The 24,000-nt window shown below is 40.8% G+C and overlaps 1 protein-coding gene across 5 annotated transcripts in view; it reads right to left on the minus strand.

The window, feature by feature from the left end:
- Positions 1–224: 224 nt before the first annotated feature.
- DUSP16 (dual specificity phosphatase 16) overlaps positions 225–24,000 on the minus strand; it is a 118,337-nt gene continuing 94,561 nt past the window's right edge. For 4 of the 5 annotated variants that reach the window (XM_014451701.2, XM_023750039.1, XM_023750040.1 and 1 more), the window contains 4 exons: positions 22,129–22,292; positions 11,276–11,435; positions 6,501–6,624; positions 225–3,991 (listed from right to left, as the gene is read on the minus strand). In XM_014451701.2, coding sequence (XP_014307187.1) covers positions 2,815–3,991; positions 6,501–6,624; positions 11,276–11,435; positions 22,129–22,292 — 1,625 coding nt within the window. In that variant the 3' untranslated portion in view covers positions 225–2,814. Of the gene's footprint in view, positions 3,992–6,500; positions 6,625–11,275; positions 11,436–13,614; positions 13,873–22,128; positions 22,293–24,000 lie in introns of those variants that run through there. The other variant, XM_023750041.1, reaches the window with a different exon arrangement.

The raw sequence follows: 24,000 nt of genomic DNA on the forward strand, positions 1-24,000 counted from the left end.
CACGTGCATCTGGTATAAACATGGAAGAAGGAAGGCTGGCTGAAAATGCTAATGACCCAGTGTTTCATGTGAATGATGGAGCACATAATATGTCTGATGACCTCATCATTTCATGTTGAGCTAAATCCTCTTTGACGTAAGAGGTTCTCCCACTGCTCCTTTCACAATTTTGACATTGCTGTTCCCACCAAGTTTATAGCTGCAAAGAGAGGTCCTTTCTCATATTTATGTATAAACAGGTACCAGTTTTGATTTTATTTCATCGTATTAACACACATGACACATCAACATGAGAAATGCACAATTTAACCATTCAACAGCTTGCCTTACTCCAGAAGAACACTATATTCATATTAAACATTTATACAGTCTTTCCACCTCACTTTACAAATGTCCTGAACCATTTCCCAGCATTTCTCACACAAAGTCTAGTTTTGCTCTTTAAAATCACTGTTCTGTATCATCCTAGTAGACTCCAGGCTTCCCTGGGATCACATGCTGAGGAGAGCCCGCCACCACACCGTCTGCAGACGCCCACGTAGCTCCAGGACCTGCCTCCCAGGCTGCCCCCTCAGCATGGTAGTCTTGATTCCAAGAACTGATGATTTGACATTCATGATCAAGGACTAAAGGTTGTAGTGTATGACTACGTCACAGTCACAAGAAGGAAGGGGACCATGGTCATGAGAAATCCCATATGATAGACAGCAAATTTCTGCCCAGATATCTAAACCAAGTGCCCTAACCTTCCTGAAACATATTTAACGTTGGAACTACTGCTTTCATTTCTTAAAAACGTTCAACAGTTGTGACCAAACTCTGTTACACATCTGTGTGTGTATACATAACACATCAAAAATTACTGTGTAAAACCTTGAGAATGTCTGATTATACCCAAAATGTAAAAGTATAAGAAAAACTAACTCAGATGATTTAACAGAACTTTTTCAATATGGTAACAATGCACCCACTCCCTATGCAATTTATTCTCCTGCCTTCATTTTAAACCCACATCATAGCACATTATCTGTGCACAAACAGTCATGTTAATTGTTACGATCAAGTCAGTTTTAAATCATGTCATTCTATGCTGGTTTTAGCAGTCACCATAGGAAACATTAAGTCACATCCTAGTCAAAAGACTGTCCATTTCTCAAACACAGAAAAACCTGAGATATGAGTCAGCAAGTAGCTACACTTACAGTAAAGAACAATGATAACACACCCCCTTCCCAAAAAAGCTGATGTGAATTAAGGCTTCAAAGGAGGACCATGTTGTAGCTGACAAAAACCTAAGCCAGGACGTTTAAAAGCAGGGATGTACTATCACTCGTGTGCTTGTCCTCAGCGCCTCCTACTTTCAGCTGCCAGGATTGATTCCATAGTGACTGTAGGTCAAGGACTGAGAAACCACCTTGGTCCCACCCATTGCTGTAGGTCCCTTCTACTAAAGAAATGTTGGGGATATTTTCTGAGAATAGCTTGACTATGGCTTTCCACTCAGCTCACAACGAAACAAAATTCAACCACTTTCTCCTCACCTCCCTATATGGTTTTATTCTGAACATTCCTTGCTTACTAAAGCCGCTCTCGGCCCGATTAGTAAATCTGAAAGTCTAAGGAAATTATAAAAATACCACCCTTCTCACATGCTAAGGGGGAAAATAACCACTGAGAAATAAGTTTCCTGCTTCTCCTCAGCAACTGTACAAACGTCTTCAATCTTTCTATAGTTTTTCTCCCTCTTGGTAGTTTCCCTTAAAAGGCCACACTGTCACAAAATGTACCTGTGCAGTGGAACAAGTGAAAAGCACCTGCTCTGGCTGAGAATCGGAAGGTGCTGCTGCTCTGCTACCACCCAAGTGAATTCACATCTGGCTTTGGACCAAGTTAATCTTTCCTTAAAGGAGTACCAACCCCATTTTGAACAGTTCTTTGATTTATAAAGAGGGAGGTAGACTTGTTTAGCCTCCCAACTTAGCTTAAATCATTATGCTGCCAGATTCCTGGCTGTTGCACTGAATCCTAGATGGGTCCCCTTCTCTTTCTTCATAAAGCTGAGAAGGAAAGAAAATATTAACTACCTCCATCCAGGCCCAACTGGAAATCTGTGCAGTTTGAATTGGTCTGAAAAGTGTGACTAGCTACCTGCCTATTCACAATGCCGAGAAGACGGGCTCCCAGACGCGGTAGTGGTGAAAGTCCCGACTTTCTGTCTGAGGTACTGGGTTTGCTCTAAAGTAGATCTTGGCAAGGCCCCTAATGGTCTGAACAGGAGAATGATGCGCGAGTCACTCGGCTGTGCGGTGAGCTTGGACCTGTCAATCAGCTTGGGATGTGATCATTTCTCTTGGATTTACCATTAGGGTCTGTCCCTAGGAGGGCCTGCCCACCCGACCCACAAGCTGGCTCAGTCTCAGCGCTAAGGTGCACTATGGGAGGACGGGACAAGGACTAGAACTTGACATCTTGTAGCACAACATGAAAACGGAAGGGGACTCTGCCCTCCAACACCAAATAAAACGTGACTCCGTGAGAACGAGAGGATGTGCAATTCACTGCATATAACTAACTGCTTTATCCGTCTACGGGGAACGCTAGCATCTGCCCTCACACTTTTGTTGAGAGAAATATTAGCTGGTCTCTCAGATGCAGATGTTGAGAACAATTGTGTTGACCCATCTTTTGCTTTTACACCATAGCTCCGTTTTCCAAAAATATATATGTATGTACATATATATATTTCAGATTTACAGGGAATATTTTTTGTGAACGAGAAAAAAACTGTCAACAGAGTCACGAGTGTCTTTCTTCTCAGGAGACCTCAATGATTTCCATGCTGCCTGAGAAGCTAGACTGGCTGCCCACCTTCCCCAGTTCTTCCCGCGACCTGTTCTCTGACATGATGCTCTCTCCAAATTCCATCTGGCAGCTTCTGCGTTTAAACTGCTTTTCAAAGGGACTCTCCTCATGCCAGCTCCGCCGCGAGTCGGCTCTGTCACTGGGCTTCTGCCGCCTGCGCACGGAATAGACTTGGTCACTGCACGTGGGCAGCTGGCTGCAGCTGTAGGCAGAGTAACTGGCACTGCCTCCGTAGATGGCTGAGGCTGAGTAGAAGTGAGAGGACTCCGTGGCAAAATACCAGCTATTGGTCAAGGAAGGGGTGGAGGTCTGGGGAGCCAAGATATCTGAGTGCCAACCCTTGAGGCCCAGCCCAGCGGCAGACTTTGCAAGGTGTTGCTGGCTGGTGGAAAGGCCAAAAAGGAAGTTGGTGTGGTAGTTGTCCTCCACGCTCCCACTCCGATGCAGTGGCGATAAGAAGGACCTCTGGGTGGCACCACTGGTGCTGGTTCTTACTGAATGCAATCGCTTGCTCTGGCTGTCTGCAGGCCTGGCAGTCTGTGGCTTCTTAGGGATGTTGGCCTCCTCCTTATCTGGGCTGGCTTCTGGAGTCTGCTCCGATACTTCCTCAACTGGAGAGAACTGGCACAGCTTGCTGGGCCCATCCAGAGTGGCGGAAGGTTTGTAGTAGTCCAGAGCATCTTCTGATGCAGGGAACCCATGCAAGGATGCTGCTACACTGGCTGAGTACGAAACTGATTTGATATCCAGAGAGAAGGAACGCTTGAGCTTATTGCTGTCTTCCAGCTTGTCCGAGGACAGGTGGAGCCCATTGAGCGCCTGTACCAGTGGGCTGTCCTCCAACAGTGATGGCTGTACGCTGGGCACACTGGCAGGAAGCACAGGCTTTTGTCCTGCTGCCTCTGAGGTAGCAGAGCCGGCACAGGGTGGACTGCGGGACACCTCGCTCCTCTGTCCAGCCTCTGAGGCTACAGGGACAGGCTCACCTGGCTTCTCCCAGTGCAGCAGCTTGAGTTTGCTCTTTGGCCCTGATGCTCCAGTCTGGTTCTTAATCTTCTTCTCATAGTCCAGGAGTTGGCCCAGAAAATTGAAGTTTGGAGATATAGTAGGTCTTTTTTCTTTCACAAATCTATGAAGAGAGGGGAAGAAAAAAACACCTTGAATTTTATAACTATATTTTATCCTAAAGAATAGTGAGTAAATGAGATGGGGAAGTATTAGACTCACCCTCCCAAGTATCTTTGGAAGATGACTGTTTTAATCAGGCAGACACCTCAAGTAGAGAACAGAAGGGCCTCTACACTGGGGAGCTTTATTTTATAACGTCCCTGGAGCATGCTAGAGAGGGGGTTTCCAGGTCCCCCAAAGCACTAGTTTTAGCTTTATTTTCAAGGACCCAAAGCTTCCAATTGTAATAGATGTGATGGTTCTTTCCTCACCACTAGGACCCCATACCCTTGGTGCTACCATCAGAAAGAAGTGCAGTGGAACAGCTACAGTCAAACCTCAGTTCTCAAATGTCTCCAATCTCGAACATTTCTGTTCTCGACCAAGTTGTTCAGAGAAAATGTCTCGGTTGTCTAACAAAACTTCAGTTCAGTTCTCAACCTGGCAACCCTTTCATGTTGATACCTCAGCATGACAAAAAGCATCTCAGGCCACAAAGGAGACAATGCCCGAAGAAGCTAAACCTTGGTTAACATCTAAGCAAATTGTGCTGTGAATATTTTCTGGTTTTGTTGTTTGCTTTCATCGCTGGCAAATCGTCCATTAGCACAATTTTAAAGAATAAAGAGGCCATCAAGAGGGCTGATGTTGCTAAGGGTATGCAAGTGGTCACAAAACAACAATCACAGGCAGTTGAAGAGATAGAAAAATTTTGATTTGGATAAACAAAAAGCAGTTAGCTGGAGGGGAGGGAGAGGCAATGACATGTGAAAAAGCCAAGATGCTGCATACTGACCTGAAAGATACCCCTGGAACGAGTGCTGAAAGTGATTCGTTTAAGGCCAGTAGGGGTACTTTGATAAATTTAAGAAAAGAAGTGTTTATTTATAGAGTAAACAGTGCATTAGACATGTACTGTAATAAGAAAGGTTTGTGGGTCTGGAATGGATTAATTCAATTTTTTAACAAATCCATTCTTGAACAAATCGCCTTCCAGAACTATTTTAGTTTGAGAACCAAGTTTCCACTGTACTTCCCATCTTCCATTTCCCAATGTAATGTCTTCTCAAAATCCCCAAAGTCACTTCCTCAAGACAGTTCACATTATAAGTTAATGACCAAAAGACAAGGCATCAGATGGCCAGAGCACCAAAGCACACGTTTCTGAGTTCCTTTTCTTTGTTCTCAACATGACAGCTACAATGAGCACTATGCTAGTGCATTAAATCAAGTTAATAGAGCATTATCTCATTTAGCCCTTGAAACCATCCTATGTCAGGTGGGCATAATTACCCCATCATATAGGTACCTAAAGTCCTTAGGTGACTTGCCTAAATTACAGAGCTATTAAGTAATGGCACTGGGATTCAAAACCAGGTCTAAGGTCACCACCATGTTAAAGAAAAGTCATTGAGGGATCAAAACTAGTAATAATAACTATTATGTTTTATTGTTGAAATAAATACTCTTAAGAGATAGTAGATAAACTCTTTATTGGCCCCTGGCCCTCATGGACATTCCTCAGAAGACGTGGGAGTGAAATTACACTGAAAATTTATATTTGAATAAGGAAAGAGAAAAATCAAAAACAAACTCCTTGGAAATCAAGTAATCTAAACCAAATTAACAAAGCCAGAAATAACTGGCTCAACTGTAACAGGTATAAATGTAGAGACGTCATAATAAGACTTCGTACATGATGTAAGGGTGCCTCTTCTCCTGGCGTCTGCATGCGCAGGAGGAACTTAGGGAGGAGAGCCTGAATGAAGGGTGAGGAACTAATGCCGACAAATGGTGGACCCAGTTCCTCCATCTCCTTCCTCAAATGGAAGCTGTTCTCTTTTCCCCCAATTTGGAATAAAAAAAAGGTCTCCAATAAGATATGCAGAGAACTCAGAGTCTCCAGTTACTGAAGAAAACCCCAGTCCTCAGTGTGCTAGGGTCACTGCCACCCGCCTTCTGAGAAAAGGGGAAGGAAGCCCAGTAGGAATCACACTGCCAAACCCGGGCGGCTCTACTCAGTGCATGGAGCCTGACAAGTCTTAGTTTGACAGCACTGCAGGTACCAGGCTTCTTCATCACAATAAGGAGACACAAAGGCTGAAGCAGAGCAGAACTTCTATGAGTAGTCTCTAGAGCTTTTTCCCTCATATTTAAATGAGAATAAATGATACTTCCCCAATTAGGAAAAGATATAATAAAATTCACATAACGGGACAGAGATCTGTTTGGATTTGTTATAAACATAAAAAGTAGCTGAGGATCCATTTGACATGTTTGGGGAGAATTCATGCTAAATTATAAAATGCGTTCTTCTCCAACCTTTGAAAAGATCATTTAAAAATCCAGTCACCTGTAAAGAGTGTGACTAAAATAATCATGATCAGCTTTAATATGGCTGCCCACCCTCAGACCTCCCCATGTTTCAGGGCATATGAAAAGTCAATCACACAGACAGGGTCTGTCCTTACCTGTAAGCTTCATCTAAGGACATGTCCATCCTCTTCATGATGTAGGCAATAGCAATGGTGGCAGACCGAGAGATCCCAGCCAAACAGTGCACCAGGACACAGCCATTAGAGGCTTTTGCTTTCTCTGTAGGAGTCAAATCCAAGAAGGGTTAGTGCTTTTCATCTGACAACTCAAAGTGCATCTTAGCTATTTACAGATATTTCCTTTCAATAGTCTGTTAAGGAGAGAGGGGAAGATAATTTCCCCACCATTACAATGAAGTTCCAACCGTGTTGTTAAATAAGCAATTTGTCCCTAACTCAGGTTGACTGACTTATTCAGTACTTTTCACCATGTATTTCTTACATTTTTTTATTTTAATAACTTTCCAGAGTATAAATAATACATGATGGTTACATGATTCTATTTGTTCGGTGTAGAAAATTTCAGAAATACAGAAAAGCATAAAAAAATAATATCCAAAATCTTAAGATTTAGCTAATATTTTGTTTTCCTATCTTGTCTGTTACTTCAACCGCTTTTCCAGTTAAGAAATAATAAATTTTTTTCCAGTTTTGAGATATAATAAGCATGTAACATTATATTACTTTTAGGTGTATAACGTAATTGTTTGATATATGAGATACTAAATTTTTCAGAATAGCTTCATTTCAAACATGTACCATACGTTACTATTTATATAATAGGGAGGCAGAGACAGACTTAATCATAATAGTATCACATCACAACATAAAAAGAAGCCAAGTCAAGTACTTTTAAAATGCTGACTCATGCCCTACCTGGTTTGGCTCAGTGGACAGAGCGTCAGCCTGCGGACTGAAGGGTCCGGGGTTCAATTCGGGTCCAGGGCAACCTTGGTTGCAGGCTTAGCATGTGCAGGAGGCAACCAATTGATGTGTCTCTCTCACATCGATGTTTCTCTCTGTCTCTCCATCTCCCCTTCACTCTCTAAAAATCAATGGAAAAATTTCCTCGGGTGAGGATTAAAAAATAAATAAATAAATAAATAAATAAAATGCTGACTCATGGAACCTATAGTATCCCTATTTTTTGTTAGGAAACTTTTCTATATGTCATGAAGTTGCTCAACTTTATTTCCTGAATTTAAGAGGAAAGAAAATCAAAATATACTATAAATTAGGTTTGGTAGGTCACTTTAATAAGGACCAAGAGAATTGTTATCCCTTCCCTGATATCCAGAAGTTACTGTATGATTACATCATCTTAACTCCCCGTAACATGGTAGAAGGACTCATGGGCACTGTTAGAACCAAGAACCAAGGCAATTCAACAAACAGTGCTGCCATCTCTCACTGTTGAGGAGCTTTAATAGCATTCTTGTGGGAGTGGATGAAGTTATTCCACACAGCCTGGAGGCAACTAATATTGTAACTAGTACGATGACTGCCTCAATTCTAAACAATTACCTGTGTGTTACCATGAGCTGCTGCCATGCAGCTAAATTCTTCTTTTTGAATTCTTGTTTTAGTTGATACTACCAAAGGTTTACCAAAGCTTATATTAAAATTCTTGTAATTAACAGATATCCAAGGAATCTGCTCTGGCAGCTGAATAATAATCTTATTACCTCTGTTATATTACAAATTTCTATTGTATAATTAATTTTTCATTGTTTACAAAACACCACAGAGCTTTTGAATAGTATATGGACAATCAAGCAGTTTCCCTTTAGATAGGGAAATCAAATATAATAAAATAAACTAATACAAAGCAACACTGAAACAAATACTACCTATAATAATAAAAGCATAATATGCTAATTAGACCAATGACCTTCCAGAGGAAGCTGGTGCCAGAGGGAAGCCGGTGCCAGCAGCCTGGGGAAGGAAGGCCTACTCTTGCACTAATTTCGTGCATCAGGCCTCTAGTATAGCATAATATTATACAAACCCATGTACATAAAGTCCCATGCCTTACTGGACTGACACAGTTCTCTTCCTTCTCTCAGCCTATACTGCTCTTAGTATTTCCCCTCTGTCTTGGCTGCTAAGAAGCTCAAAGCTAAGGTTTTCACTTTATTTCAATAGGTAACTGTGATTCAGATTTTATTGTACCTTCCCAAGCTTCCCCTTTGTCCCATTTTAATGTGTGTGAATATGTGTCTTTTGATCTCAATCTCTTACTGTAAACTGCTTCAAATTCTTTTTAGAGTCCTGGCCAGTGTGGCTCAGATGGTTGGAGCATCATCCCATACACCAAAAGGTGGTGGATTCAATTCCCAGTCAGGGCATATACGCAGGCTGAGGGTTCAATCCACACACACTGAGGGGCGTGTGTGGGAGGCAACTGATGTTTCTTTCTCACATGGGTGTCTGTCTGTCTCTCTCCCTCCTCCCTCGCTGTAAAATCAATTTTAAAAAAACTACTTTAAAAAAACTCTTATTGGAAGTAGGCTAAGTTTATTTTTTTATGTTGTCAGTATTCTCTAATTATTTTAATTAATTATCTCAAAACTAGAGATAAGAACCTAGAAGGGTCTTGCTTCTAAAATTACCCCCAAAGGGTTTAACACTGGTCACATGGTAAATACTGTCTGGCTGGCTGGCTGATACATATTTAAAAAAGCAATCTTTAGAAAAAATTTGAAAAGGTTGGAAAAAACAACAATCATGATAACAGATGTGTAAACATGTTGAGGTTAGAGGTTTCCTTTTCTCTGTATTACAAATATTCTGCATTTCCCTTACACTGTTTTTACAATTATAACTTTTTTGATGATGTACTTTAAAAATCTAATTAAAAAGTGATTATACTGGAGTGGGGTTCATTAGAACATATTTTTTGGCAGAAGTGAGTGCTATACTGATTCTTAAAGCAAAGGAAGAAATATACACAGACCTGGCAGAGAGAAGGGAAATGTATGTAAGAAAGCTCTGTGAGGGCAGGCTGCTCAGAAGACAGTTTGTCCTGGTTGACGCTCGTGAGCGGTGCAGGAAATAACCAGAAAGAAGGTTTCAGAGGTGGGGTGAAGGTGCTGGAGGGTCTGGGGACAATTAAGGAGGCTCTGTGGTTTCCTGAATGAGGGACAAGTAGGCTTGATGGTGAAAACTGGGAATTTAAAAAGTAGGTTACCACCACAGCACTTCAGGGGTAAAATCTAGGTTAAAAAAGGGCGAGAAAATAACAGCTGTAAAGGGTGAGGGGGAACCGGTGAGGACATCAAGTTCCAAAGGCTAACATGAAGGTAGTAATAACTGAGATTACAGAGTACAGCTCTAAGGGGAAAAAAACTCATAATAATCTTCAAAACAGCTAATTCCAGAATGGGGCTGGAGAGTTTGCCCTGAATGACTGGGTGCTACAAATAAATCACATTATGTATGTGTGTGTATTTAACCAACTTGGAACATGCTGAAGTTCCTTTTATATGAATTAAAAGTGGCAGGATGACACCAATATCTCCCATGAAAGAAAATAAGTTGAGGGCAAAGTTCTTCATATTCTCTTTTCCATTAACCCTCCTAAAGCGTAGACATTGTCACGATTTAATAGAATAAGGCTCTCTTACATAGATTCTGAAATTTTATTTTTAGCTGAAATTAGAGCCAAACGTCTCTGGACCAATGTGATAGGCAATGAGCACATTAATCATAATTGTTATCTTTTAAAGAGGCAGAAATTACATGATATGCTGAATATTTCCTAGAAGTACAGTGGGAGGGATCAACTTGGGAGTTTTGTGATTATTTTAAGGTGAAATAGCTAAGCCTTTATCTTAAGATGCTTCACAGATGTATCCTAACTAAAGATGAAAAACTTGGCAATCTAGAATCTTGAGAAAAAGAGAACTCTTTCAGGAAGTATATATAGTGAGAGGCTTAATTTACATAATTTCACTTTTTAAAAGTTCTTTTTTAAAAATTACAATAACCAATTCAGAGTATTCAATTGTGGATTAGAATACTCAAATGTATGTGCCTTGAGGGGGGAAAACAACAACAATTCCTCATCTGGAACATCGAGAGTCAACCCTGTTGTGCTGCTCAAGAGCTAGCAATGCTTCTCCTCTGTTCACCTCTCCTCGAGGACCACACTGCAGACACATCACCAGCAGACTTGATCCTGCAGCACAAAATGACACAACAGCACCTCAAGCTAGAAGTCGGGTTGCGGGGAAGGGTGGCTCCAGGACTAACCACATGGGACAGATGAGATCCTGTCACAGTTAACACCAAAGAAAGCAGTGTGTGTGTGAGTGAGTGTGTGTGTGTGTGTGTGTGTGTGTGTGTGTGTGTGTTGGAATGTGTGTGTGTGTGTGTGTTGGAATTTTATTAGATCCAATACTACTTGAAATTACTGGCACACGGACTGAGGGATAGAAATCTTTTGTTTTCACAGGATTTTATTTTTCTCTGGGAAAAATATAGCAGCAAGGCAAAAACAGTTTACCTGGTAAGGAAAGCCACCAGCTTCCAACAGTATTTTATAGGTTTGGAAAAAGTGGGTGAGAAATGTAACCCCGAAAGTTTAACTGATTTTAAAACACTTGCATACACAATCACAGTCCTATGAGGCTAAACTGTGGTAGTGCTCAGCTAACTAGAATGTCAGAAGGCCAGTCCCTTGGGGAGAGCATGGCACACACGTCACCTTGGCCACTGAATGAGATAAGCAGCATCATATGTGTTTTCAGACCTTTGAAATCTCTGAAATAAGCTTCTTTTCTCTAAAGGAAAAAAGGGGTAGGCGGAGGGGGTACACCCATACATGAGACTACAATCCAAAAGACTGTAATATTACTTGAGCTACTTACCAATGAAATCTACAGAGCTGTCCAACCAGGGCAAAATTTTCTCACAAAAGCTATCATTCACAGGCACACGCAGGAAGTGGGACTCGGGGATGAAGTCAGGCTTTGGGCAGGTATTGCTGGCGTTTAACACATAACCAATCCCATTCTGTTGCATCAGCTCCTATGGAGGGAAAGAGCAATTAAAATGACTAGTAACATACTAGCACCATCATTTTGAAAGAGTAAAGTTTAACCAATGATAAAAATTACCAGTTTCCTTGAAATAATCAAAGTTCATTCAATACTAGTTTCCTAGAAACTGCTCATGGTTCATTCAATAGGTAAAATCCAAAAACCCAGTGACATTTATAAAAAGACTTAAGATAAAGCCAGAATTTTTTTAAGGGCAAAAATGGCTGTTTAAAATAGTATGCTTGAAGGTCATACATCATTAACACAGTCAGTTCTCAATTACTTTGTTACTAGAGAGACAAGTAGAACAAAGAATATAAAACCACAACTTTACTATGACTTTAGAATACATGTACATACAAGAGTATTTTCTTCCCAAACGGAACATGCTGGTTGTTCTCTAGGACAGTTCTAGGTGGTCTACTCACTCTAAATATTCGTTTTAAAGGCTGAATCTATTTCCAAAGATTTAATTATCAACTCTACATCCTGATGATTCTTAAATTTCTAATCCATATTTCCAACTCTCTACTAGATATCTCTATTTGATATTCCTCAGGCCCTTCAAACTCAAAATGTCAGAAGCTCAACACATTATCTTTCCCCCTTCTCTGCCCCAAATTCCTGTTTCCTCTCTGTAATCTGAAATTGGTTTGTGGTAATAACATCCACCCAGACACCTGAGCTAGAAAACAGGCTCGTTTGACTTTCCTTCTTTCTCACGACCCCCTCACCCAAATAAATGGGTGCCAGATCCTCTTGGTATCACCCCCTTCCCCCCTCCCCCCCCATTTATCCTCCTCCCTCCATTCTCAGTCACTACTGTCAGTGGTCAGTCCTCATCGTGATAACATAAAGCCACCAGGGACCTCTTGAAGTTTGCAGTGTTTTCCTCTACAAACCATAAACTGAACACACACTAGAGCAGGGGTGGGCAAACTTTTTGACTCGAGGGCCACAATGGGTTCTTAAACTGTACCGGAGGGCCGGAATAAAAGCATGGATGGAGTGTTTGTGTGAACTAATATAAATTCAAAGTAAACATCAGTACATAAAAGGGTACGGTCTTTTTTTTTTTTTAGTTTTATTCATTTCAAACGGGCCGGATCAGGCCCACGGGCCGTAGTTTGCCCATGGCTGACCTAGAGTATCCTTCTGATCATTAACACAGGCTAAATGCTTCATCCACACTTTTAATGTCACTGTCTCTCTGGACTGCCCGCTCCAGGGCCCACAACCTCCAAATCCCCACCATCACATGCGCAGCCACCCCTCCGTGCTGCTGCTCGCACCACTCCTGTGCATAGCAGGCCCTGTTTCTCGTGCTGATGACGCTTCCACTCTTCCTACTTTGTTCAAATTAACCTTGCTATGAACTCTTTCCCATGGTTGCATACTGAACCACTGCATTCTATGTCCTTCCAAAGTAGGCTGTCCACACCATTAGTAAAGCACCAGCATGCTATGTTATAATGAGCAGATAATGCTTCTCTCTCCTATTAAGTAGTGAGGTAGTGGGATCTTAAAGTGATCCTTGCTTGTTTTTCTACCCTCAGCACCAGGTACATAGCTGCTTTCAAGACGTGTTTCTTCAACTGACACCCGTCTACCCTTTTCCAGGCAAGCCCATACAACCCGCTTTGTTTTGTCAGCCACTGCTGCCTCTCGGGACATGCTCTAAGCCTAAGTAAGTCTCTTACAAGCAACTGGCCATTCTTCCTTTCCTTGTAATGCTACCTCCTCTACAAATCTTTCCCAATGACCTGACAGGTCATTTTCTTCCTTCACCTTCCTGAAACATGCCAATTCCCTAACCCCTTCATTTGCCATATTTGGCACAATAAACGTATTTTATTTTACATAAAAGGTTGACTTAATAAATCTAGATTATATATGCAACCCTATCTCAACTGTGAGATGACAATGTCAAGACACAGCTTTTGGAACTAGGCGAGCTTCTTACAGTGGCCGACCTCCAGCTGTGCCCAAGCCCGTCTTCTGAAGGTCTCACATGAGGCGGTGAAGGTCATCATGGTGTTTACTACCACAGCTTTTAAACTGTACATGTAGCTGAGATCACCTACTACTGTATCTCCCAGGTAAGAATAGATGGCTATTTGAAGAGACTTATCCAAGTCTTATTTGCCTTCTTTCCCCCCTCCTGTCACCTCCGCTGCAGTCAGTAGACGACACAGTGCTGGTCGTTCTGCCATGTTGACACTGGGACCTGCTGTTGGGGTCGGGTTATCCATGTGCACCTCACTGTCCTCACACTGACGGCCGCCATCACCAAACTGCAGATGCATTGCTATGGCCTCATTTGGGAAACATCAGTAATCCAGGTTTACCACACCGTTTGCATCTCATACGTACAAAGCAATGTACCATAAAAAGGTGCATTTAAATAGTAGCTTTATTTTAGATAACTGGCAAAAGAGGAAGGGAAAGATATTAATGTGTTGAAATTGAGTTATAATAAAATAATTTAAACACAAAGTGAGAAAAAATGGATTAATTTCACTTGATTTATAAAAATTTTATTTACAGAAAATCTTTTTATTAAATCAATTATCCAGCTGCTACCTGAAATTCTTTTTGTAATAAGATGGGATTTAATAAATTAAACATGGTCATTTTTAAAAACAAAAAGCAAACAAAAATCATAAAATGTCACCATATAAAATTTAAATATTATTTGGCTACTAAATTAAATACCATAAATAAGGACCCTCTCATCTGGATTGGTAGTTACTATGTCTTTGGGAAAAGTCAGTTAAAGGAGAAAAATCAATAAAATGATACATATGTACTTAAAACATTTTAACTAAAAACAAATATATGTACATTAATTTGCTAACTTCTGATGTAGGACTATGGATTTTATTTTTATAGGTTATCTGACTGGAGTTCTTAAGCAAATCACAAGCAAATGCATCTACCACTTATGTTTCCATTTCTTTAATGGGCAAGAACTTGTGAAACAATATGAGAACAGAATCCTTCTACATTATGACTGTCCCCTAAATATTTTTCAGTTGCTTCCTCCCACCTAATTAGACAGAAAAAAAATGTAAAGCAATTTGTCTTTCCTGAATCTTTCAAAAACATTTAGCTTAGGTCACAGAAAAACAATTATCTTCCCTCATTCATAGTTCATTGGTGTATGTAATGTTTTAATTACTGTACATAATAATAATAAGCACACTGTCCTAAACAGGTATAAGAGCAATGGTGGAAGTAGATGTGCAGCAGCCAGGAGCCCACCAGGCGGTCCCCTGCTGAGGGCATCAGGTGGAGATTCCAGTGCATCTCTAAAGTCAGCTCAAGTTTTGCTGAAGTTTCACATCACTATTCACTAACCTGCTCCCCTGATCATTCTTATATGCATATGAACAGCTGAGAGGGCGTCTGTGTCAATGTTCTGACAATGGAACTGCAATGGAATTACAATTATGAAGAATGGGTCTACCTCTGATTATTTTTATTCATAGCTGGATGTCAACGATTTCTTACTAAGTTATAAAGATATTTATGTTACCATTCAGTTTTGTTTCAGAATATTGTGTAAAACATACACAACTGAATATTACTGTGTTCCATAATTAAACATCATAACCTTGAAGTTTCCAAAGAGCAATCATGTTATACTGTTTAACATTTAGCTCAACTTTGTGCAAAGTCTGCTAATAGATACTTTGTACTGATAAAATACTCTTTATTCTCTGTCTTCAACTATCCTTTCAACACCAAGGCCTCTCAGTCCTTTAAATTCCTCCCCTTAACCACTCACTCCCATGAGACCTAGTCTGGTCTCTGCCGTTACCAATAACCACAAACCCTCCCTAAACTCGACCTCACCAACTCACTCTTGGACTCCTCCCTCCTTCCAGCGTGCTCTCTTGTCCCACTACTCCTGGAATCCTTCAGTCCCCCCAGGACTTATAATCTGTTGATCCTACCCCTTTTGGATCTGTCCTTCATCCTCATAATGTTTTCCTGTCTTCCTTCCTTGCCCAGCTTAAATTCTGTGGTCAATCATAATCACTGTTGATTTCACTCTCAATTCCTTTGTCCCACTATTGCTTCTTCACACGCATGTGGCAGGATTACAACCCTGGTTAAATCTAATTCTCTACCTCATCTACATCTGCGAATCCATGTGCTGAACATGGCCAGAGGAAAAGCACTCAGTAACACTGCCGATCTCACTTTGAACTCACTGCTCCTCAGCAATCATTCTATTTCCCTGGTCTGTTCACTTTTTCTCTCTCCTAGATGCCATTCCATCCATTTCCCTTTCTGTCCAAACTCTCTATAGGTCCTCCTTCATCCTCACTGTCAGCTGACAGCTGGTCGTGTTTCCTACTACACTGAAAAAGTTGGAACAATCAAAAGCAAATTTCTTTTTTTTTAATTAATTAATTTATTTATTTTATTGCTTAAAGCATTACAAAGGGTATTACATATGTGTCCTTTTTCCCCCCCCCCCGCCCTTGACAATACCCCGGCTTCCCCTACCCCCCAGTGTCTTATGTCCATTGGTTATGCTCATATGCATGCATACAAGCCCTTCACAAAAGCAAATTTCAATAAACTTCTGCTACCACATTTACCCTTCTACCGGCACATGTACCGATATACTCTACTTTCTCTCCTGTTCCTGTGGATGAACTCAGTGTGCATGGAATAATGAAAAGCACATGGCTACCGGCCCCAGGAAAACCAGAGCACAGCTTAGCACCTTACTGTTTATTACCTGAATGATTTGGGGTAGGCTACCTAATCTCCCTCAGCTTTAGTTTCCTCACCTGTAAAACAGGTGGTCACATAATGCTATATGTCAATTATATCTCAATAAAAAAGCTTATAAATCATATGGTATTATGAATTATATCTCAATAAAACTGTTGCCCCCTCCCCCCAAAAGGCTACGCCTGGCCGGTGTGGCTCCCTGGTTAGCATCGACTCATGCACCAGGAGGTCACCAGTTAGATTCCGTTCAATTCCCTGGGTTGTGCGCTGGATCCCCAGTAGGGGGCGTGCAGGACGCAGCCAATGGATGATGTTTCTCATCCATGTTTCTATCTCTCCCTCTCCTTCCTCCTTCTCTAAAATCAATAAAAACATATTTTTTAAAACCTATAATGTATATTTTTTACTAATTCAAACTGTTCTTTCCCCTAATTGGCCTTAAGTAGAAAAATTATACCAACTGTAGCAGGCTGGAAATAAAAAGGGTTCATGCGGTAAAGTAGAAGAGATTATCCCCTAAGAATTTTTAAAAATGGATTCAATACATAATTTAAAAAACCTTCAAAATAAATCTTAATTTTATTATTAATTATGATTTTCATGTACTATTTTTTCCCATTAAAAGTTTTTTCTGCCCTAGCTGGTTTGGCTCAGTGGATAGAGTGTCAACTTGCTGACTGAAGGGTCCCAGGTTTAATTCCAGTCAAGGGCACATGCTGGGTTGCAGGCTCAATCCCCAGTAGGGGCTTGCAGGAGGCAGCCGATCCATGATTCTCTCTCATCATGGATGTTTCTATCTTTCTCTCACTCTGCCTTCCTCTCTGAAATCAATAAAAATATATTTTTAAAAAATAGTTTTTTTCTCCTGAACCATAAAACAAACTTTCCCCTGCAGTTAAACTAATTTTTAAATATGAACTCTATAATCTGTTGATAGACTGTGGAGTAATAGATAGAATATAGATTAATGTAAAGCATTAATAAAATCACTCTATTTGGTCAAGTCTCCCGTGTTCAGCTAGACTGAAAACAGATGTCCCATTAAATCACAGCAATTCTAGATAATGGAATTGTAATTTTTCTTTTGGAAGTCAATTCAGTGAATAATTTTGCACGAGCCACTCCTTTTGCCCTCAAAACTGACCTTAACTCCTACTTTTTCCATCTAGCCTTTTCAACCAACCACACCCACTGTATGTACCACTTACCCTAGCAACTGGTATAACCCACCTTGTGATGACAATAATGAGTATCCCTATAAACCAGGCACAGTGCTTGGTGCTTGGCATATGTCATTTCATTTAGTCACACATGAACACTAAGAGACAGGAATCATTATGGTTTGCAGGTGAAGAAACCAAGATTCAGTAACTTGGCTAAAGTGATTTGGCTGGTAAGTGGAGACCTGGGATGCAAAACTGCCACCTCCAACGCTGGCTCCCGGTCATTATGCCACTCTGCCTCAGTGTCGGGAGTGACACTGCCAATCACCTTGTCTTGTGAATTCTTCTTTAGTGAACAGGTCTTGTCTAACCAATTTGCACACTGTGGTGTTCTACACATAGTGGACACTGAATAAATGCTGTGTATTTACCGAAAATTTTGATGATCTTTGTCTTCCTAGGTCATACAGAAACCGGAAAGCAGCATTTGGCTATACTGTGTCTGGGGTATTGTCTAACCCTTATACTAGTAAGAAAACAAGAGAGAAAAGTAGCAGGAGTCCTTGTGGCAGGCAGAACAGTAAGGTAGCATAGCAACCCCAGTTTTGCATGGTAAAGGACCAAAAGCAGAAGCTACACAAAGTATGCTGGCAGCACACTGTTTAAAACAGGAAGAGGGGACAGTAGAGCTGCTTCGTGAAGAGGCTGAGGTGGCTCATGACAGGCACAGCTCTGGTTTAGTAACTACTTGAAGTAGGCAATTTCGTCACATTTTATGTAGTTAAGTGAGAAGCAAAAGTCTATTTGAAATTTTAAGTGATAAGGGAGAGAAGCGATCAAGAACTTCTGTCTTTGACATAGTAACTAGAGATTCTTGCTCAAATCCCACTCAGTTCTGAGTGGGCATCAGCAAACTACTTTCAGTACAATAAGCTATTCCTGGTCCAACTCTAGTACAAAGACTAGAGGATAAAGAACAGACTGTAAGAAACAAAAGTACAGTTGTGATGGAAAAAGGAAAATAAAAGTATTCTTTTTGCTACCAATGACTTCTTATGGCCTTCTACACAAGAGCCATGTCTTTGAGACATAAGTAAAAATTAATACACATTGAGAGCACTGGCCTGCACTGGCCAGTAGGGCAGCCACAAGCCACATGTGGTGACTGAGCTCCTGAAATGTGGCTCGTCCACACTGAGATGTGCAGTAACTAACTATAAAATACCCACCTGATTTTAAAGACTTAGTACAAAATATGTAAAGCATTTCAGTAATTCTTACATTGATTACATGTTAAAGTAATATCCTAAATATGTTGTGATAAATAAAATGTTTAAAATTAACTTCACCTGCTTCCTTTTACTTTTTTAATAAAGGTATTGGAAAATTTTAAGTTATGTTTGTGTCTTGCATCACATTTCTCTTGGGCAATGCTGGTATAAAATATATGGAAAACGCAGGGAAAGAGAATCTCAGTTGTGATTGCATAGACTGTTAAGATTTGTCAGTCCTTTGTAACAGCCTATTATAGAAAGTTCCATTTTCCAGAAGATGGGTACTTCTGATGTTCTATAAACACGGGACTTAAAGCCAGAGTAGCTTGGGTTTGAATTTGATCTCTGCCACTGACCAACTTTAAAGCCAATGACTTCCTAGCCACAAAATCTTGGGTACATGGCCAACCTACCTCCTAATGCCATTATGGGGATTAAGCACAATCATATAAAGAGCCTAGAATTTTAAATGGTAAATAACCCTCCTAACAAAATTTCTGTGGCATGGTTTTGTCATATTTTGGTGTCACTTTTTTTTAAAAAAGACTGATAAAATCAGTGGCCTATGGGTGCTGTTTTTAAAGACTTTAGTTTCTAAATTTTAATCAAAAGGAATGTACTATTAGTAAAGATTAAAAAATCTTTATCTTTGAAGAACTTCAAGAAGCATATTATTCCTCCTGGAAAGTTTAAATCAGAGAGCTGAGAAGGAAGATCAGAGGCCAATCTGATTCTAAGACTCATCATAGGGAATTCATTTGACATTTGTGGAATATCAACTTCCTCATTCATCGAATGGAGGAGGCTGAGTAGAGGATCTCTGAAATCCCCTTCAGCACGAAGACTCTTCTCAGCAATGAACCTGGAAGTCAGAGCTAAACCTCTATGCACCACTTTCAGAGCGGCCGCCTACCACATTCTTCTTTCTCACCACTCCCTAGTCACATGTGTTTTAATAAAACAGCTTTCTGGCGGTATTCCATACTCTCTGTCCCAACTGTTTCACCCATGAACTTCCTACGACCACTTCCTCTCAATGGACCGACTTTAGTACATATTTAGAAGCCAGTGAAAATGAGGAAACTGTTGCCCTGTCCTCCACTACAGTTTAACTGCTCTCACTTTGGGGGCACTCACGTAGTGATTAACTAACTCATTTGTTAAACCCGGAAAAGGTATGGAGAAAAAGGAACCCTTCTGCACTGCTGGTGGGAATGCAGACTGGTGCAGCCACTGTGGAGAACAGTATGGAGCTTCCTCAAAAAACTAAAAATGGAACTCCCATTTGACCCAGTGATCCCACTTCTAGGAATATATCCCAAGAAGCCAGAAACACCAATCAGAAAGGATATATGCACCCCTATGTTCATAGCAGCACAATTCACCATAGCTAAGATTTGGAAACAGCCTAAGTGCCCATCAGCAGATGAGTGGATTAGAAAACTGTGGTACATCTACACAATGGAATACTATGCTGCGGTAAAAAAGAAGGAACTCTTGCCTTTTGCAACAGCTTGGATGGAACTGGAGAGCATTATGCTAAGTGAAATAAGCCAGTCAGAGAAAGATAAATACCACATGATCTCACTCATTTGTGGAATATAGAGAACAACATAGACTGATGAACAGGGACAGATCCAAAGACAGAGGAACAGCAATCAGACTATTAATCCCCAGAGGGAAAGTAGGGGAGGGCGGGGGTAAGGGGAAGAGATCAATTAAAGGACTTGTATGCATGCATATGAGCCAAACCAATGGACATGGACAACAGAGGGATGAGAGCATGAGTGGCGGGGGGGGGGGGGGGTTAATGGGGGGGAATGAGGACACATTTGTAATTCCTTAACTAATAAAGAATTTAAAGATTAAAAAAAGAAAAATGAATGTGACATTTAATCTAGGGTCAAAGATAACTAAAGAGATCTGTAACACAATGATGTGTGAAATCACCTGCTGGGTGACTGGTTGCATTTCACTGGGGTAATTGTGGACAGGGTCCCTAACTAGAAATTTTATATTCATTTATTTTCTGATCTGAGATTTTAAATAAAGCATCTCCCATTTTGCCCTAGGGAGGCATGTGACTTTAGGAAATTAATTTTGCTTTCTGTGACATGGTTTGCTTATCTCTAAAAGAGAATTAATAAGCATCACATGCTTTGTGACCTCACCAGAAAGGCTCAGTACAAGCATCAACTATCAAATTTCAAACAGGCAGATCTCACAGTAAGAGCTGATAGAGTAACAACAGTGTCAAGGTAAAATTTTAAAGAGGCAGAAGTTTTGAGAACAAAAAAAAGGAAAAAACAAAAACGGAATGCCTCATGGCTGCCCAATGACGGTACTTTTCCTCCTGGAAAGCCTGGCTTTCCCTGCTAATGCAAGCCAATCTGGACGCTGCTTTCACAGGCGGCCCAATTCTTTCAGTTCCTCAAGGAAAAAATGTTAAGGTTCTGCCTTCATATAGCAAAGCAGCACTTGAAAATCGCCAACAGCTGAATGAATATCTTTGATTGCTTTTTCAACTAGAGGTGATGTAAATTAGAGGTTTTAGAGAAAAACCACTTTTCTGAGCACTTAGAACACTGTTTTCTATCACTACTGGTTAAGACAGCGGTTCTCAACCTGTGGGTCGCCTCAGACCATCCTGCATATCAGATATTTACATTACGATTCATAACAGTAGCAACATTACAGTTATGAAGTAGCAACGAAAATAATTTTATGGTTGGGGGTCACCACAACATGAGGAACTGTATTAAAGGACCAGAAGGTTGAGAACCACTGGGTTAAGAGGATATATAAGCTGTGGAGGCAGACAGATTTTCTACTACTGTTATGCTTGTATCATTATATACAACAGCCTCAACAACGTGGTTCCTCTGTTGGGCACACCTTGTTCAGTACAGCCCACAGCCTTTCCAGCAAGAAACCATGCGGTTCCCTCTGCTTTCTCAACCAAACTGCTCCAATGAGCATCAGACAGTGCAGCCTGCAGTGCACCCTTATCCCTATCCTTGCCATCGTTTTACCACATCCCCTGCCCCTCCAGCCAGCGATCACCATGACGTCCTTCCTCAACCCAAGCCCACCCGAGCCCCTTTCTAGTGTGCTGCAGTAAGTACACACACTTCTGAATGTGACTTCAGGAAGTACTAGCCTTCCCGAGTGTGCCCAATTATTAAAACAGAAAAATGAATACACTAAGAAAAGAAGGCTAAACTTCTGAAAAATCCTGTCCTATTCCAGGTCTCCTGGACCTATGAGGAAGAAGCAAATATGACAACAGTGTGGGTTTCCTATGGCAATCGTTAACATCAAACAAAACAGCACTCCAAAAGATGATGTAAGCGCTCGCCAGGAGTCACCCTGAGAAGGGTGTACTTCCTTCCTGGAAGCCAGGTGTGTCTGACACCACAGCGCATGGGCGATCACTGTTTCTCCAGCTGCTAACAATAAACCCTGCAATGAAGGACATTTTCAAAGCACCCACCTTGTTGAGGACATCTCGCTGGCAGCCAAGATAAAGGTTGGGAAGAATTCGGGTTGGCCCAATGTTGGCAACCGGTAAGCACGGCTGAGAAATGCAGGTAGGAACTAGAGTGGATTTTCCTTCACAGAGGCCAGGGAAACAACGGGAGAACTCAGCAAACCCACCTAAGTATAAACAGAATAAAATTATGCCATGCACAATGACAGAAATCAGCCTCTGTGGACTACTCGAACAAAACTGCTTAAAGAGAAAAATCAAATGCTGTACAACTGAAACTAATACAAAGTAATAATGAATGTAAACTGTAATTTAAAAATAAAAAAGGAGAAAATATTAGAAAAAACATGTTTATTTTTATCTTGTCGTTTCTGATTTCAAATCTTATGTTTTATAATTTTCATAATATGTAAGTACAACAGTCAATGTATATAATTTATAAATAAGTAAATTTTAAAAAAAGAAAAAAATTAAATCCCATCGATGCAAATGGAAACACTCCCACCAATTCCAGTCTGCATGCTGACTGCTAGGCCTGACACACAACCCAGCACCAAGTCTCAGCTTGTGGGGCCACAGCAGGGATGTGCACACCTCGAAGGTACTCAGAATGCCTCTTCTCTTCCTCACGTTCTCCACTTCCACATATCCTGCAACATTTGCTCCCCGCTCCCCATCCCTGTGCAAATGCTTTTCGTGTAATGTAAAGAGTTTAAGGTAAATAGCAAGTAACCAAGGCAAGACAATTATTCACAGAAACAAAAAGGGGATATAAAAAAATGCGAACTGGGGCCATATGACATTTCTTCAAAATATAACTAATCAAGTTAAAAATTCTTTCTGGAATTAAGTTTAAATCTTTCTATTGTACAGGTTTTTTATTGCAAAGGTATCAGAAACATACTCAGCTCTACCCTTACCAATACTGTCTATGCCAAGCCCTTGGGGTTCCCTGAGTACTTAGTCAAGGTTCCCATAGTTACCACTGATTCCTGAGGTCTCCTGTTCATTTCGCTGAGCACTATAAAGAAGTGCTGACAGACCCTAACTGGTTAGGGTACAGGGGGGCCTCATGGCAAGATTCCCGGACTCAGATGAATTCCTTTTTTTCCTAGTCCTGTTCTTATAATGATCTGCTCCATGACCTTCGTGAAGTCACAATCTTGCCACTTCTTAATGAAGAGAAATCTAGCCATAGGAGGCGCTCTCACCTCCTCTGAGAAAAGAAAGAATGTACAAAGTCTTCATGAATTCTTTGCTAGCCAAATCCAAATCCAGGAACCATGCAGATTCTGATAAATTTTCAGATAAGTTTCTTGCTATCCAAACTGTCACTACTAAGTTCAAACTCAGGAACTAAGGATATTTGGATCATAGAAAAGACTTGTATATTTTAACACTTTTTCATTAGAAAACAATTACCATGTTAAGTCTTATTAGAAGACAGAGAAGCTCCACTTTTACCTCTTTGATCAAGCCATAAGACCTTAAAACCTCATTAAATATTTATGAGATGCATAAATCCATTTTCTTGAGTCACATTCTATTAGCATTTAGTCCACTTCCAGAAGGCATACAAAATATGCCCTCCAAAACTGCAGAAGTACAGGGAGAGGGAGAGAGTGCCATCCCTCAGAATCCCCTGAATTATGTGCAACTCAAGCATAATCTTCTGCTAGACTCCTGTGTCTACTGTCTGCGCTGGGTATATGTTCCACAAGGCAGCCAGCTAGGATGGCGGAAGTCAGTGACAACTAGCCCCCCTGCAAAATGTAAGAGTGTGTGTGCATTCCTAGCCTCCCGCCTGACTGTCTGGACTATTTTACTCATAGCAGTTTGCTTACCAAAGTTGTTAAGGTAACCTGATGGAAAGAA

The sequence above is a fragment of the Myotis lucifugus genome, unplaced genomic scaffold (assembly GCF_000147115.1).
Source record: "Myotis lucifugus unplaced genomic scaffold, Myoluc2.0 scaffold_10, whole genome shotgun sequence".
NCBI classification, from domain to species: Eukaryota; Metazoa; Chordata; class Mammalia; order Chiroptera; family Vespertilionidae; genus Myotis; species Myotis lucifugus.